This window comes from Acomys minous (assembly GCF_964271855.1).
Source record: "Acomys minous genome assembly, chromosome: 1".
Taxonomy (NCBI): domain Eukaryota; kingdom Metazoa; phylum Chordata; class Mammalia; order Rodentia; family Muridae; genus Acomys; species Acomys minous.
Window position 1 is genome coordinate 35,964,599 of NC_140483.1, and position 17,067 is coordinate 35,981,665.

Genomic DNA, 17,067 nt, shown 5'->3' on the forward strand with positions numbered 1-17,067 from the left:
ACCTCGGACCCTATGGAGGATGCTTAATCCCCATTCAGAAGGGCAAATAGAATAGACACTGGAAGCAGTTGAAGAGAAGGAGCAGGACAGGTGCCTGCCGTAGAGGTCCTCTGAAGGACTCCACCCAGCCAGGGATCGAAGCAGAAGCTGAGTCACACAGCCAAACTTTGGGCAGATTGCAGGGAGTCTTATGAAAGAGTGGGGGATAGAAGGACCCGGAGGGCACAGGAGCTTCACAAGAAGACCAACAGAGCCAACAAATCTGGGCCCAAGGGGGCCTGCAGAGACAGGTGTACCAAACAAGGACCAAGCATGGAGAGGACCTAGGCCCCTCCACTCAGATGTAGCTGATAGGCAGCTCAGTCTCCATGTGGGTCCCTTATTGAGGGGAGCAGGGGCTGTCCCTGCTATGGACTTTGTTGCCTGCACCTTGATCACCCCCCCCCCTCCCTGGCAGTGTGCCTTACTATGCCATAGAAGAGGAGGATGCGGGCTGGAGAGATGGCTCAGCGGTTAAGAGCACTGCCTGCTCTTCCAAAGGACCCGGGTTCAATTCCCAGCACCCACATGGCAGCTCACAACTGTCTGTAACTCCAAGATCTGACACCCTCACACCAACACACATAAATTAAAATTAAATAAAAATATTTTTAAAAGAAGAAGAAGAGGAGGAGGAGGAGGATGCAGGCAGTCCTGATGAGACTTGGTAGGCTAGGATCAGTTGGTAAAGGAGAAAGGCTCTCCCTCTCTGGGGACTAGGGGAGGGGAATAGGAAGAAAGAGGGAGGGAGGATGGGACAGGTAAGAGATGAAGGGGGGGGTAAAGTTGGCATGTAAATTTAATAAATTAAAAAAAAAAAAGACCTTAGGACCTCATGCTTGGAGAGCAAGGTCTCTTACCCACAGAACCATTTCTAGAGGTTTTGTTTGTTTGTTTATTAATTTATTTTGAAATAGGATCTCACTGTGTAGCCTTGGCTAGCCAGAGGGTCACTTTATAGACCAGTCTGGTCTTGAACTCACAGAGATCTGCCTGTTTCTACCTCCCAAGTGCTAGGATTAAAGGGCATGAGCCACCATGCCTGAATTTTTTTTTTTTAAACTACATTTTGTTATTAGCATGTTAATTGCACCATACAACTACTTTATCTACATAAGATGCTTGAAAATAATAATAAATACTGATTGCATAAAATCTCTACTAGGATTAGTATTAAAAGAAACTGTTTTGAGATATTCTTCTGTAACATGCCCTTTAGGGTACCTTTCATGCAGTGACTTTAAAACTGTTGGAGATCAGGGCTGCTATGTGGGAAGTAACAGGGAGTTTTGCGTTTCGCTGGTGTAGCTTAGGGTGGGGATAGGCTGCTAAGACTGAGCTAGGAAGTCAGTTCTCGCATTCGTGTGTTGTGATTCTATTTCTTCCACACCATTTTATTTTATGTTTTGTTTTGTGTACAACTTAGCATTTCTTACTGTTTTAGTTTTTCTTACTGTGGTGGAAGAGAATACTGTTTAATTCCTTGATCTCCTAGCCTCAGAGATCTTTAACTGTCTGACAGCCCCTTTTCTGCCAACTGTGACTAACAGGACAGTTCCATAGCTTCCTGTTTAAATGTATAGATTTTTGCTGTTGTTGTTTTGTTTATTTGAGTTGTGTTGGGCGTCACACCCTCTTGTTACAACAGAGAGTCTGCCAGCAAGCCCCAAATTAGAGTCTTATGTGTACACATGGGAGTTGTATCCCTTTTTTACATACTCTCTTTGTTAGAAGGAAGTCACAGATCCTGCCCACAGTGAAGGGATAAAAATTACTAAGAGTGTTTTGTTTTAACATGTCACATCCTACAGAACCCAGGCTCACCTCAAGCCAGTATATAGCCAAGAACTTCCTGCCTCTACTTCCCGAATGCTTGGATTACAGCTGTGCTGCCATGCCTGCCTTCACTTTCTGTTTTTTGTCTGTTTGTTTGTTTTTGGTTTTTTCCTGATTCATTTAACTGAAATTTAATAGTAATTAGTATTTTTTCCTTTTAAGAGTTATTATTTTTTAGTGTGTGTGCGTGCGTGCGTGCGTGTGTGTGTGTGTGTGTGTGTGTGTGCGTGCGCGTGCGCATGTGTGTGCATTCCACATGAGTGCAGATACCCTTGGAGGACCTGGAGCATGCCAGGTCACCTGGAGCTGGAGTTATGCATGGTGTGAGCCTACCTACATGGATGCTGGGCCTGGGTCCCCTGGAAGAGCAAGAAGCACTCTTAACTGCTGAGATCTCTCTCAAGCCCCTAATTAATTTAAAATACAGCTCTTAAACTTTGCATACGCTGCTGGTGGTTCTTTGTTGCCCACTAACTTTTGATGCTCCCACAGCTAGCCTTTCATCCAGGGCTTGCCTCAGTCAGCCCCCTCCTTAGTCTACTCTGGACCTGTTGCTGTGTGTATGAGGCCAGAAGCCGTGCGGTTGTTGTCCTCTGTCACTCTCTGTCTGTGTTTCAGACAGGGTCTGTCCTGGTTTGCTTTCTGTTGCTATGGTAAGCCACTTACTGAACCTAACTTGGGGTGGGAAAGGCTTGTTTAGTGTTTAGATAATAGTCCATCTTTGAGGGAAGAGAAGATAGGAGTGTGAAGCAGAGACTGGAAGAGTGCTACTTCCTGCCGTGCTCCCTTTGGCCTTGCCTAGTTTGCTTTCTCAGGCAGCCCTGGCCCACCTGTCTAGGGATAAGGCTCAGCGGGCTGGGCCCTCCCCCGTACATCATCAGTCAAGACAATCCCCACAGACATGCCCGCATCTGAGGTTCCCTCTCCCCAGGTGACTGTAGTTTGTGCCAAGTTAGACAGTAAAAGCTAACCAGTATGGGGGCTTTGACTATACTCTGGGATCGCCAGTTCAGCTGGACTGGCTGGCCGGCCAGCAAGCTCCACGGCTCCTCCCGTCTCCACTGCTCCCGTGATGGGTGACAGTGGTTGCCTTGGCAAGGACCCAAGTTCAGGCCCTCATACTTGCACAACCACTTTACCTACTGAGCCATCTTCCCAGGCCTACAGAATTTCTTTCTAATGGATTTAATTTCCATTAGTAGTCTGTGAAAGTCAACATTCTGTTCAGAGAGCATCACATTTTGTTGATGTTTAATAGGCAGTTGACTTTTCCCCCTAATGTTGCAACTTGCCTGTCGGGGGTTCCACATGGGATTTTTCTGGTGCTTTCCACTATGTAGAAAAGAAAATTTGTCTTTCAAGATATATTTCAATATTGTGTGTTTAACAAATACTTTTCCAGTCCTATAAACAGATGGGAGTTATTTTTGTAACCATAAACAACTTGTATTTTCTTGTATAAATTTCTGCATAGCTTTTCTTTCTTGAGACAGATTATGTGTTTACTTGTTATAGCATAACCATATTTTTTTCTTTTTTCTCTTTTCTTGAGACAGGGTTTCTCTGTGTAACCATGGATGTCCTGGACTAACTTTGTAGACTCGGTTTGTAGACCAGGCTGTCCTCAAACTCAGAGAGATCTGCCTGCCTCTTCCTACCCTAGTGCTGGGATTACAGGCGTGCACCACTGCACCAGGCTTATAACCATATTTCTCAAATATCTCATGTGTATGTGGTCAGTGTGTTTGTAACTGTATCTAGAGATAACCTGATCTAGTTCAATGCAAGCAGTGTACAAATAGCAAATAAAATAGATCATTTTACTTGTGCAAAACTTTATTTCTTCTCCTATAAGTAAGTAGTTTATGTTAGGCTTAGAGTAGTAAATATACTGTACTATATGAGAAGTAAGGTCAAAAAGGTCTACCTTTTAAATAGTTCTACTGTAACAAGACAATAAAATTTAAAATGTGTATTTTCCCACTTCATTTTAAGCTTTAGATTTGTTAATATATCAATGCAGATTGATAAAGTGCTAAGTGGTAAATTGATGGATAAAATACTTAACTTGAATCAGTTGACTTCTTCCTAATACCCTCTGTGGCTTTTACGCCACTTATTCGTCAAACAAGCCAGTCCATTATTTATAAATTCAGCTTCATTCAAGCTCTCAGGACACAGGCAGAATGCAGCCATATCACACACACAGTCCTAGCCCAGTTCCCAGCTGAGTGCTCACTCCCTGCTGAGGCCTCATGGGCTGTGCCCCCACTGGCTTTGTCTCTGTCAGCATTTTCTCTAACTAGCCTCCATTAGAACAGCCCACTTAGTTCTGGCGACAGTGATCACTGGCTTAGCCACCAGAAATTCCAGACTCTTTACATTCTTAACACACAACAGTTGCAAAGTCTCAAATCCACGCAGTCAGGACTATCACAGCCTCAAGCTCACTTCTGGCACTGTTTTCTGTCCCGATTTCATTTCCTGTTGCTGTGATGGAATACCTGTACTGTAGCTACCTGCAACTCTAGGGAGAAGGGCCTTGTTTGGGTCACAGTTCCAGCTTACAGTCTATCACTGTGGGGAGGTCAGGCTGTGGAGACTCCAAGCTGCGTGTCACAGTACATCCTTACTCAAAAGCAGAAAGCAGTGAGCATATACACTCATGCTGGTGTTCAGCTCACCTCCTCCATTTTTACACCAGCCAGGGTTTTCTGGCCTCTCTTCTGGGGTCCAGCCCTTGTCCATGGTGCCAAGCCTTAGTTCTCTCCAAGACTGCTTGGTGCTGGGCCTTCCGCTGCTGCTGAGGCTGCACCTGGCCTTTCTGCAAGAACTCCAACCCGACCATGAGGTGCAAGGCGTCAGCTACTGCCCATGACCCCTACTTGCCTTCAGCCCTGGTACCATGTGGGGCACTCTTGTCATGGTCAGCTTCCGGCTTGAGACTTAGCCTTGCCCCACTGTGTGCTGGCCACCTAGGAAACATTTCCAGAAGGTTGTGCCTCAGTGGTGCTGCATCCCTAATGGTCACCAATGGTCTTCAGCGCAGGTTCGTGCCTGTAGATTCTTAGGCCAGAGCAGCAGGTGGACAGCCTGATAGCTATGCTTTCTTTGCTCTAAACTTTATAAGCCAGACTTCCATAGTCTTCATTTTCTTTCAGCATTCTTATCTTCTCAGCTCCTGTACAACAGACCTGTAAACTCTGAGCGTTCAATGGCTTTTCTAGCCCAAAGCTCCAGAATTCTTCGAAAAGCAACAGGTCTGTCACAGCAGCAGCCGCACTCTTCTGGCACCAGGTTATTGCACCTGCTTTCTGTTGGTATGATAGATAAATAATGAGACCAAAAGCAACTGAGAGAGGAAAGGGTTTATTTCATTTTACAGGTTGAGTGAAGTTGGGCAAGAACTCAAGAAAGAAACTGGAGGCAGGGACTGCAGTAGATTCCGTGGGGAAGGCTGCTCACTGGCTGTTCCCAGGCCCTCTCTACCAGGTTCTCACACAGCCCAGCTCCATTTGCCTAGGGGTGCTGCCTCCCCAGCGGCTGGACCCTCCTACATCAATTAGCCGTCAAGAAAGTGCTTCACAGACACGCTACAGGCCAATCTGATGGGGGCAGTTCTTCAATTAAATTCCCTCTTACCAGGTGTGTTGACAGCCGAGATCAGCCATTAACATATATTAAAAGTCTGAATGGCTTATGCCATTGTTTAATAAGTGGAGTTCTGAATATTTTCCTGTAGTTTGCTACAAGAGTATTTACTGTTTCTTCTAGTTCTAAGAGTTATAGTCAAGCCTTGCATGGTGGCATTTTGGTCAGCAGCAACTTGATGCATAGCAATGGTCCCATGATCATGTAGCCATGGTGGATTGTGAGTCAACTGTGTGATACTAATAATTGACATGCTTGTTGAACAACACTTTGACAGTATCTGGCCTGTTACATTATGCACGACTTATTTCTTTACCTCATGTTACAGCTAGGGAAAATCGGAATGTTTGAGTGACTTACACAGGAACAACAACAAAAATACAAAGCTTTCAAAATTTCTGGCTCTTTATATAGCATTTCTCCAACTAAACATGCTCTACTCAGCTTTTCTACATCTTATATTACGCAGTGTTCTTACTTCCTCAGTGTTTGTATGTGTACGTGTTCATGCCGTGCACACATGGACACCAGCAGTTGATGTAGGTGTGTCTTCCCTCACTCTCTGATTTATTTTTGAGAGCCTACAACTGAACCTGTAGCTGGCCTGACTGGCCAACAAACTCCACTGGGTCCTCCTATCCCTGTGCGCTGCCTAGCCCTGGGTTCTAGAAGTGCACACTCTGCCTGCCTTTCACATGGGTGTTGGAGACTCCAAGTTCAGCTCTCTTGTTTCTACAGCAGACATTTATTACCTGACCAGCATTCAGCCCCAGAGTTCTTGGTTTTTCAAGGCCTGTTTACTTCCTGCGGCACAGGGTGTGAGACGGTGTTTAAGGCTGCTTTTTCTTCCATCTTGACAGAAAAGTAGCAGCTCTGAGTCGTTAAGCGAGAAGGGTTCTGAATTGAAGAAAAGCTTTGATGCTGTGGTATTTGATGTTCTTAAGGTCACGCCAGAAGAATACGCGGTAAGCTCTCTGCTTCTTGCTTTCCAGTTTTTGCACACAGTTTGTGTACTTGTGTTTTCACTGAGTTAGAACTTGTGGCCGCACTGGAAGAGGTGTTGACTTTTCAAAACTGGATCTAGGAATTGTTGGAGAATAGCCCAAGTGTGGAGCAAGGGAAGGGTGAGGTGGGAGGTAAGGATGACTTTTCTTTTAAAGGGCAGCTTCTTGTTACCCCTTCTGCTTGGGAGCAGCTGGTAAGCACTTGATCACTACCTTTGCTGACTCACCAAGACACTTTGTTAATATGGTCACAAGGACTTTTTTTTTTTTTTTTTACTATTTTGTAAACTTTAAAAGTTGAAAGATTTCTCAATCATTGGAATCATGAAATTATCTAGAAAATCTTTTCAGCTGACGTAAGTGTTCGTTTAGACTTTTGTGCTCCTTTTGTTAACCGAATACACTGCTTTTTTGGCCTTGTATGACTATTGCATTCCAGGAATAAATTGTTCCTGTTTGTAGTATGTCTTTACCCTTCTCTGATTTCTGCTCAGAGGTTTTATCATGTGCATTAGTTTAGTAGTGTGAGAAGGAGGTGCACACAGTGTGGTGCATGTGTACAGTTCAGAGAGAGAGCAACTTTAGAGTTGGTTCTCTGCCTCTGCTGTGTGGGGACTAGGGATTGAACTCAGGACATCAGACTCTGTGCTGAGAGACCTGCTGAGCCATTTAACAGATGACAGTGCCAAAATATTTCTCTTTTCCAGCCTTACCTAAGAAGGAAATAACTAGGAGTAATTATATTTAATGGCACAAAAACTAAATTTTCTATTTTCTTTAAGTCCCTAAAGATTATGTATTCAGTACTTTAGTATGGAGTAGAAATTTTATTTTGAATAAATTTTGTATCATAGAGTTCCAAAGAAATTGCCATTCACAACAAAACCAAACCACTTTGTCTTTCAGGGTCAGATAACGCTAATGGATGTTCCAGTGTTTAAGGCTATTCAGCCAGATGTAAGTAGTTTTAAGACTTTCCTTAAATATAGAAACTGATAAACCATAATATCTTAAGATGCTTAAGGAATTAAAATCATAGTTTGTATTAATCATTGAATGTCTAAGGCCTGCAATGTAACTTACCTGTGTTCAGTCCTCAGAGACTTAGATGGTGGTCATCATAGTGCATCTGTCAGTCATAAATGGGATGCTTGAATCACTCGGCTAATTTGAGTTCATTACTGAAGGAAGTAATAGACTCACAGAAGCAAAATGATTTACTCAGGGGTTTGAGGCTTTTTAATAGGAAAGTGAAAATTAGACATAACTTAGTAATCTTTTCTTCTACCTTAATTTTATGTAATATGACTATGTTATTTGAGCTTATGTAATTTTTAAAAATTACGGTATGTGCTTACGTGATGTTAGTGATGTGGGTGATGTGTAGAGGTCAGAGAACAACTTTTACAGGGTCAGTTCTCTCTCTCCACCTGTGTCTAGAGCTAGGGTATGCAGCCCTTGTATTGACACGTTTGAGTAGGATCAAGAAATCACCCCACCAATAAAATAAAGGAACTAGTATTACATATCTGCCCCCTCAATGTTAGCACACATGTGTATAAACTTGTGCGTTTACAGCCTATCATTTTAAAGGCCTGTGTATCAAGGCTTTATGGATGAAGGAATAGTGACAGTTATCCTTTATATACAACTGTCTTAGTTTGTTCTGTAGTTCTATAACAAAATGTCTGTTGCTGGATACTTTATATAGAGGAGGTTTATTTAGATATAGTTTTAAAGGCTGAAAGTCTAGGATCAGGAGATGTTATCTGTTGGGCCTCAAAGGAAGGCCACAGAGGCTGCCTCATGTTGTGGCAGAAAAGTAGAAAGGGAAATGGCCATTGTCTTTATGACAGTCCACTTCTGGAGAGCTCTCTCACTCCTTGTGTGCGTCCCTGTGCTAAGTGCAAGACTCCACCTCTTAAAGCTTCTCCCTTCTCCCTACACTGGAGACTCCGCCATAACACGTGTGCCGGGCACATTCAAGTCATACCCAGACTATAATAATAGCTCAATGTTGACACTGGGCTTAGACTTGGAAAAGACAGTTTTTGCTTTTAGTGTGGAGTAATATATACTTTATCTTTTAATTAATTAATTAATTAATTAATTAATTTTATCTTCCAGTGGAACCAGTTTGATAATTCATGATTGGTTCTTTGGGAGTAACGTGCGGTATTTTTTATGTTATATACTAGTCTGTCGTGATCCTGAACACTGCAATAACTAACAAGTCCAGTACACCTGAAGTGTAGACAGGCTGTTATCATGACTTTTTCCAAGGAGGCTACTTAATGTGTTAGTGTCTCAAGTTTGCTGCCTGTCAAGGGAAGGGAGAGAGCTGGCTGCATAGCCTTAGGCCCTGTCATTTCTATAAGCCTGTGCTCTCTTTCTCTTCAGTGCAGAGAGGTTCAAAGTAGAGCTGCCGGGTTAATAGCGGACAGAGAGGAGCTGTGCACTTTATAAATAGTGGGCAAAACAAAAGTCCTGGAGTATTCATTTCTGTTATTCTTGACAAAAATTGCCTTCCCCCATCTTGAATTTACAGTCTCCTAAGAATCATTTTTCCTTTTGAATAAAATACATTTATTATTGCTCTTTCATGTGACTCATGGTAACCCATGGAAAGCTGGTGTCCTTTATTTAACTGCATTGTGTGGTAGTCACATTACAAAGTCAAAAGGAAAGGTGAAATCGGTTGGTGATTTTATTTAATCTACAACATCCAAAGTGTTCTAGCTTGTAATCGGGATACAGTTTTTATTGAGATTCTTTACACTTTTCCCTATGCTGAGTTTTCTGGGTCCCAGGGTTGTCTCTGGATGACGTCATGTTTTTACCTAGAGCTGCTCCCTGTCAGGTGTTTAGGAATCGATGACTAAGAGTGTGGGCGTTGTACACTAGATCATTATCTGAAGACATACACGCCCATTTTAAGAGGATTTTTCCCTTCCTTGGGACATTGAACGATTCCTTTTGAACCTTCAGGTATCCCTTAACTTTACTTCTTCAGTAAATTTAACAAAATCCTCTTGATTCCTACTCCCCCATCCTTTTGAGATGAGGTCTTAGGTAGCCCAAGCTAGCCTCAAGCTCAGTATATATGACTGAAGACATGCCACTCTGACCATTCTTCATCCACCTCCTAAGTGCTGGGATCATAGGTGCTCACTACGGTACCCAGCACTGTTGACTTTGTTTTACCTTCATAAATACCTAGTTTATTTATTGTCAGCACCTCAGTCTAAGAAACCATCTTGTCTCCACAGAGTCACAACAGTGCCTTTTCACTTGGTCTGTGTGTACTGGTCACTTTCATGTCACTGTGCCCGCATATCCATCAGAATCGACTTTGTGGAGGAAAGAGCTGGGCTTGGGGTCTGAGTGAGCCTGGCCTGCTGGGGAAAGCATGATGGAACAGCAGTTGGTAGGCCATAGAGCAGAGAAAAGGCATCCTGGCACTCAGCTGCCCCTTCCCCGTTCTCTCGCTCCCTCAGCCCGTGGTACAGTGGACTTTTAGATAATTATTGTTGGAAAACTCCCACATACACACCTGGACATACGCTACATCAGTCTTCTGAGTGACTTTAAACCCATTGCATTGACAGTACAGGCAAACCATCACAGTGGCTTCTGCTTTGTCTGGCTCCTGAGGTCTGTTCTTTCAGGTCACCATGGTAAGCGACATTGAAAAGTGCTCACATGACCTCTGCTCAAACCTCCACAATGGTTTCACTTGCTTTGAGGATAAAGGAAAACCATCACAGTGGGATCTGAATCTCTACATCACTTTGCCTTTTTCTAAACACATTTTCTACTCTTTCTGGTCTACCAAATTAATTCCTTTAGTCCTTCGCCATGGACCCTGTGTCCACCGTGGTTAACTTCCTCCTTGAGTTATCAGGTGAAGTTAGACGTTTTTCTCTTCCTTTGGCTCTCCTGACACCTTACAGTGGCCGTTTGTGTTGTGATGCAGTAAGCAGACCGAGTGCCGGGTTATGTGTTTGGCACTGCTTAGCTGCTGGAGATGCAGCAGTAAGCCTACACTGACATTTGCCCCCCAGATTGTATGTTCTGGTGAAGGGAGTTAAATTAAACAGTGATACGTGAAAACTAAAGAGGGGAGCACATAGGACATGAGGCGCAGAGGAGCTTCAGTTCTAGATGGGATCATCAAGAAGACTTCCCCAAGAAACAAAGTCCTTAAGGAGGTGGATTGCAAGCCGGGCGTGGTGGCGCACGCCTTTAATCCCAGCACTCGGGAGGCAGAGGCAGGCGGATCGCTGTGAGTTCGAGGCCAGCCTGGTCTACAAAGTGAGTCCAGGATGGCCAAGGCTACACAGAGAAACCCTGTCTCGAAAAAAACCAAAAAAAAAAAAAAAAAAGAAAGAAAGGAGGTGGATTGCATACCATTAGGGTGTTTCCGTCAGGAACAGGCTAGCAAAGCTAGTGGCCCACAGCCTTCTAAGCTGGGTGAAAGGGCTCTGAACAAGGGATGAAGTTGAGCGAGAGGCTAGACGGGCATGCTACCCAGGAAGCTGTCACTGTGGTGAAGGTGGTAAGCCACTGGGGAAGTTGTTTAATTATGTGCATGTTCACATGAGTACAGGTGCCCCCAGAGGTCAGGAGAAGGTGTCAAACCCAGTCATTGCAGTTAACAGGTGATTGTAAGCTGTTTGATGTGAGTGCTAGGAATCAAACGCAGGTTCTCTGCAAGAGCAGTACATATTGTTTTGCTTTGTTTTTGTTTTTTGAGACAGGGTTTCTCAGTGTAGCCTTGGCTGTCCTGGCCTGGCTTTGTAGATCAGGCTGGCCTCAAACTCACAGAGATCCACTTCCCTCTTCCACCCTCGTGCTGGGATTAAAGGCGTGCACCTCTGTGCCCAGCTTCAAGTACATATTCTTAGCCACTGAGCTATTTCTCCAGCCAAGCATTGGAGGATTTTAAGCTGAAGAGTAATTTTTTTTTATTTTGATGTTTAGTAGCTCCAGCTCTTTACAAGAAATGGTGGAACGTGAGCATAGCTGGGGAAGAGAAGCAATATGAAGGAGCAAATCAAGGAGGTAACATGAGAGACACATGTGCTTGCGTCAGGGTACAGGTGAAAGAGTGAGTGAGAACTTGGCACACTGTGTATGTAAGGGGAGTCATGGGGACACCAGAGTGTTTGCTCTCATATCAAATGAGAGTAGTTGCTATTCCCTGAAGTGAGGAATTATAATGTCTGTATTGCACTGCTGCCGTTCATACAGAACATAATGTGTCGTGCTGGACCAAGCATGAGCAACAGGTTTGGAGGCAAGGGCAGCAGTGTGGCTTTGGACTTCCTTAATTTTACATGTCTGTTAAACCTTTCCGAGGAGACGTTTAGCCAGGCAGTGTGTAATGGTATGTATTTACAGCCTAAGCCATTGATTTAAATTTGGAAGGTACCAATGTACAGATGCTATTTGTACACATGAGGGGGCTGAGGATAGTCAGTATAATATGTGCTTCAGCAGCAGGCCCTGGGTTCAATCCTCCCTAACTCCCCACCCCCTAGCCCCTGTAAATTAAATGTGGATAGGATTGCTAGACAGTGCATATAGATGAGTCCCACAATAGTGATGTGTAGGAACTGCTGAAGAGATCAAGCGGTTTAAAAAAAAAAGATTTACTTACTTACTTATTTATTATGTATATAGTGTTCTGTCTGTATGTGTGCCTGCGTGCCAGAAGAAGACACCAGATCTCATTACAGATAGTTGTGAGCCACCATGTGGTTGTTGGGAATTGAACTCGGGACCTCTAAAAGAGCAGTTAGTGCTCTTAACCACTGAGGCATCTCTCCAGCCTGCATGCAGTCTTTGAATCTTGTGCCGCCTGACTGTTGCTACTTTTCCTCTTGATTTGAAACATGAAGAAGGGGATTGACTGTTTTTGTATACTCTCTGGTCTGACTTTTAGTAATAACTCAATATCTAGAGTAAGAAAATGAGTGCAGTGTTTAGGAAGTACTCAAGGAGTAGAAGTTAAACAAATTGATAGAAGTAGCTATTGGGGAAAACGTTAACACCAGAATATTCTTGTTAGACATTGGTCTCATTGAATCACAAGATTACTTTAAGTGTGCCAGCATATATAGGATGCGTGCCAAAAGAATGCTTGTAATTTTAGTATGAACTATGAAAGACATGCACAAGGCTAAAAGAACTGTAAGGTAAGATTCCTGTGAACTAGCCAGCCCTGTTAAGGCCCTTGTGTACCCTCACACCCAGGTGAACACAGTCTGGTAGGAGACTGTATCATTCCTGTCTAGTCTGTTGTGTTTTCCCAAGTGTAGGCATTGCTTACTAGTACGTGCTGTTTGAAGCTTCAGGTTTTCAAACTGCTGTGAATGGCGTTCCGTTGCTTTTGTGTTTGGGCTGCCTTTTGTGCTTCGCATCCTTAGCTAGCTTCCCTTCATGATTCATGCACTTCAGTGTATTAGTGCCTGGGCTGTAGAGCACAGACATCTTGGAAATTACTGACACCACTGAATAGTTTGTGAAATGTTAATTATTATGTCAAAACTCTTGCTACTGATACATTTTAGAAAACTTAAGCTGTGATATCAGCTAATTTATTTGCTTTTTATAAATATCTTTATATTTTAAATTTATATACTTTATATATATATTACTTAGATATGGTGCTAAATACTACACTTACTAAGGAAAGAAAGACTTTTCTTATTAAACATAAGATATTACAGAGAAGTAGTGGCTCTCTCTGAGCCTGAAACAACTCTTATTTATTTTCATTTGTCTATTATTCCAAATTTGAATTCTACATAAACCTTATATAAACTTTATAAGAATAATACACATACTTCATGAAAGTGTTTATAACACTTACATGATCCAAAACTGATTTTCCTAAGTAAGTTCATCTTTTGTTTGTAGCTGGCCCTCACCTAGAATCCCACTTTTTGCATGCTAAGCAAGCACCTTGGTATATGTTGCTAATTTGTACGCTCAACCAAACTAGGACAAAATATTTGCAGAAAAAAATGGTTCTAACAACTGTTGACATGACATGTCCATGTATTATAAATAGTCTAGGCATTGTGTAAAGTATATAGAGGATGTCTGTGTATTATATTAACCTCGTTTTATATGAAGGACTGGTATACAGGGCAGCTGTGTCCTGTGTCAGGTGATTCACTCACATTGCCTCACCTTTGTGATCTGTCATGCAGAATCAGGACTTCACTGTTCTCTCTGCTAGTACTCACCTCCTCATCAATGCCGACACAGTGATGCAGTTACTGTCGCTGGGAAGGAAGTTATGAGTCGTCCAGCGTCTCCCCCACAGTGTTAGCAGGTCCTCCCTTCATCCACAGTTTTAACACTTTGCCCTGCCAGCTGCTATATACTCTGCTTCTGCCTTTAAATCCCTATCCAGCACACAGTTCTACATAAATCCTTTCATTTACCTATCTTTATTTTTAAAGGAGTGCTGGGAAACAAACTCAGGGCCTTGCACACACTGAGACACTTCACCCCGAGATGCTAAGTTTCCTCTCCTCACTGCTCCTTCCCCCTTATCCTGTCTTCTCACACATACCCCCTTCTTTTTTCTTTCTTTTCTTTTGCTTTCTTTCTTTCTTTCTTTCTTTTTAAGGGATAAAGGGTTTGTTTTATTTTTGTTCAGTTTCTGAGGGTTTAGTACACCATGGCAAAGTTGATACACTTAGGTCAGCATTGTCCAGAAAGTGGACAAAAGGAAAGTGCCAGCACTCTATAATTTTTTTTAAAGATATATTTACTTTTATTTTCTGTATGTGTTTTCCCTGCATATGTATATCTGCAACACATGTGTGCAGTACCTGTGGAGACCAGAGGACAGTGTTGGATCCCCTGTACTGTTCTTAGAGTTATAGACCATGTGGGTACTGGTAACCCAACCAAGTCCTCTGCAAGAGCAGTAAGTGCTCTCAACCTCTTAGCCATCTCTCCATCCATCTACATATTTACGTATTTCATTTCACTTACTTTTTTTTGCCTTTGAATTACAAAATAAAATTTCTTAGAATTATTAGAACAAGGAGCCAAAAGTTGCAATTTTTTCAGCTTTGCCATTCATGAATTATGCCACTAATGTATTCCATATCCTTGACTTTAAAAAGGCGTCTTTAGCATGGAAAAAAAGGGGTGGGGTAGTACTTGAAACTGCCAAATCTTTGAGTAAATCTCAGAAGTATGTGATTTCAGAACCAGAGTTGTTAGTGGTACGTAGTTGTAGCCTTCAGGAGAGCTTCTGTCAAAACTGCAGCCATCTTTAGAAGTGGTAACAGTAGAAAGGCCACCACAAGTCACATGCTTATGGATTGGGGTTCTGTCACCTGTACAGTGGCAAGAAATTTTATCTGGCTTAGTAGCAAGAAACTCAGTCTTGTTTAGTGGTGTCTTGAAGTGGTAATCATTTCCAGTTCCTTAGCGTGTTTGGAGCCATTCCTACAGAAGTTTATACTACTACCATGTGGACTCTAAAAGTGACACTCTTGCTGTGGATAGAGGTTTTTGGAGGTTTTATGGTTTTGTTTTGGCTTGGTTTTAACCCCCTCTACTAATGTAGAATTTATTTTTAGATTTCTTCCCTAATGCTGAATTTTCCAATATGGATTAAGGACAAAAAGTTAGCTGGAGGGCTTTATACATTCATTAATTTCTAATACCGTCTCTGGCACGCAGCTCCTACTAAAGCTTTTCTCATATCCATGGCTCTCCTAGGTATGATTTCTCTTTGGACCATGAAGAAATCTCTTATACATTCACAGGGCCTTTCTGTGATTTAGCTCATGTTGAAGAGGCTTTGACTGTATTCTGAAAGTTCTTCATTGTATTAATTATTCTTCTGTTGCTATGAAAAAAAATTCCATGACCAAAGCATGTAAGAAGGAGTCTATCTAGACTTACGGTTCCAGAGGGCTAAGAGTGTCATGGAGGGGAAGCATGGCAGCAGACAGCAGGTGTGGCTGTTGGAGTGGGAAGTGGAGGGCTGGTTTCTGGGACTGCCAGCACAAAGCAGAGAGACAGAAGAGCCGTAGGTGAGGGTTTTACCCTCAATCTCCCCACACTCTGACCCCCCACACACACAACCACACTGTGGCGTACTTCCTCCAGCAAAACCAGACTGCCTAACCCCCTAGACAGTACCAGCACCTGGGAGCCAGACATTGAAGTGCCTGAGACTATGGGGCATATTTATTATACAAACCACCGTATCCATGCTAAGTACATTCCTAGGATTGGAGTCGTTCTGTCTGTTGTGAATTCTCTGATGGTCTATAAAGCTTATGTTCTTCTGAAGTCACTGATGCAGTTATAGCACTAGTGGAGTTTCTCTGCAGGGTGAGTTTTGTATTACTCAGTATAGGGTGAGCTTGCCAGAAAGCTAGCTTAGAGTCCAGTTGTGACTCTATATTTTCATACGCCTTAATTAAGGGTGGAATTGTATTTGAACTCTGCATTATAGTCATTACTCTGGATAATGGCTGCCTCTTAGAAGGTTTCTGTTGCTGTGATCAAACAACACTGTCAAGGTGGCTTACAGAAGGCAGGGTTCCATTGGCCTCACAGTTCCAGAGGGAGAGAAGCCCATCACCATCTTGGCAGAGAGGCTGGTGGCAAGCAGGCATGGTGCTGGGAGTAGCAGCAGCTGAGAGCTCGCATCCTGCTCTACAAATGAAACAGATACTCACTGGGGATAGCTGGAGGCTTTGGAAACAAGCCCTTCCCCAGCGACACACCTCCCACAAGGCCACACCCCCTAGTCCTTCCTAGGGGTGACCAAGTGAGGACCAAGTAGTCAGGTACCTTATAGGGGACATTCATTCCCACCACACAAGGTTCTCAAGTATTCTTAGAGGACAAGGTCCACCTAAAAGCTTTCTAGCAAGCATTACACCTGCTGAAGAAAATTCCACACTTCAATTCCATCCAATCACAGAGCAGAAATGTTTGGGGAAAGCTGTTCTGTCTGTACTGTGTATATATAGACTTCTTTCCCTGGCATTATGCCGTAGTCCGAATCTGAAGATCCTAAGGAGTGTGGGACAATTTGGATTTTTTCTGTTCATATTCTGAAATTAGAAAACTTCAAATGTAAAAACACTTCTTGCCTGAGCCTTTCATATAAGACATATAATTAACTTGTATAAAATAAAGCATGATCCATTCCTAATACTTCACTATCACTGGGGATGTAAATTTACTTAAAAACTTTTATAGGTGATTTAATATTATCATCCAAAATACTTCAGTATGGGATAAGGCTGAATAAGCCTGTAGGTGCACTGTGTTAGGTATTGTAAGTAACCTAGAGGTGCTTTAAAGTGTAGTGGAGGGCATGCAAAGATCATACACAAATCTAATAATTTTTATGGTTTTTTTTCTAATTGGAGGGAGGTCCTAGAACTAATCTTCCATTGGACACTTAAAACAGTATCAGTTATAGTACTATGAGGAGTAAGTGTGTGTTTGAGACACACTAGAGATTGTGGGAAAGTGATAG

At 42.8% G+C, this 17,067-nt stretch overlaps 1 protein-coding gene across 6 annotated transcripts in view; it reads left to right on the top strand.

Annotated features, from left to right (window-relative positions):
* RALGPS2 (Ral GEF with PH domain and SH3 binding motif 2) overlaps positions 1–17,067 on the top strand; it is a 133,960-nt gene that overhangs the window by 32,148 nt on the left and 84,745 nt on the right. For all 6 annotated transcript variants that reach the window (XM_084772500.1, XM_084772501.1, XM_084772502.1 and 3 more), the window contains exons 3-4: positions 6,387–6,491; positions 7,437–7,487. In XM_084772500.1, the coding sequence (XP_084628626.1) occupies positions 6,387–6,491; positions 7,437–7,487 (156 nt within the window). The remainder of the gene's footprint in view (positions 1–6,386; positions 6,492–7,436; positions 7,488–17,067) is intronic.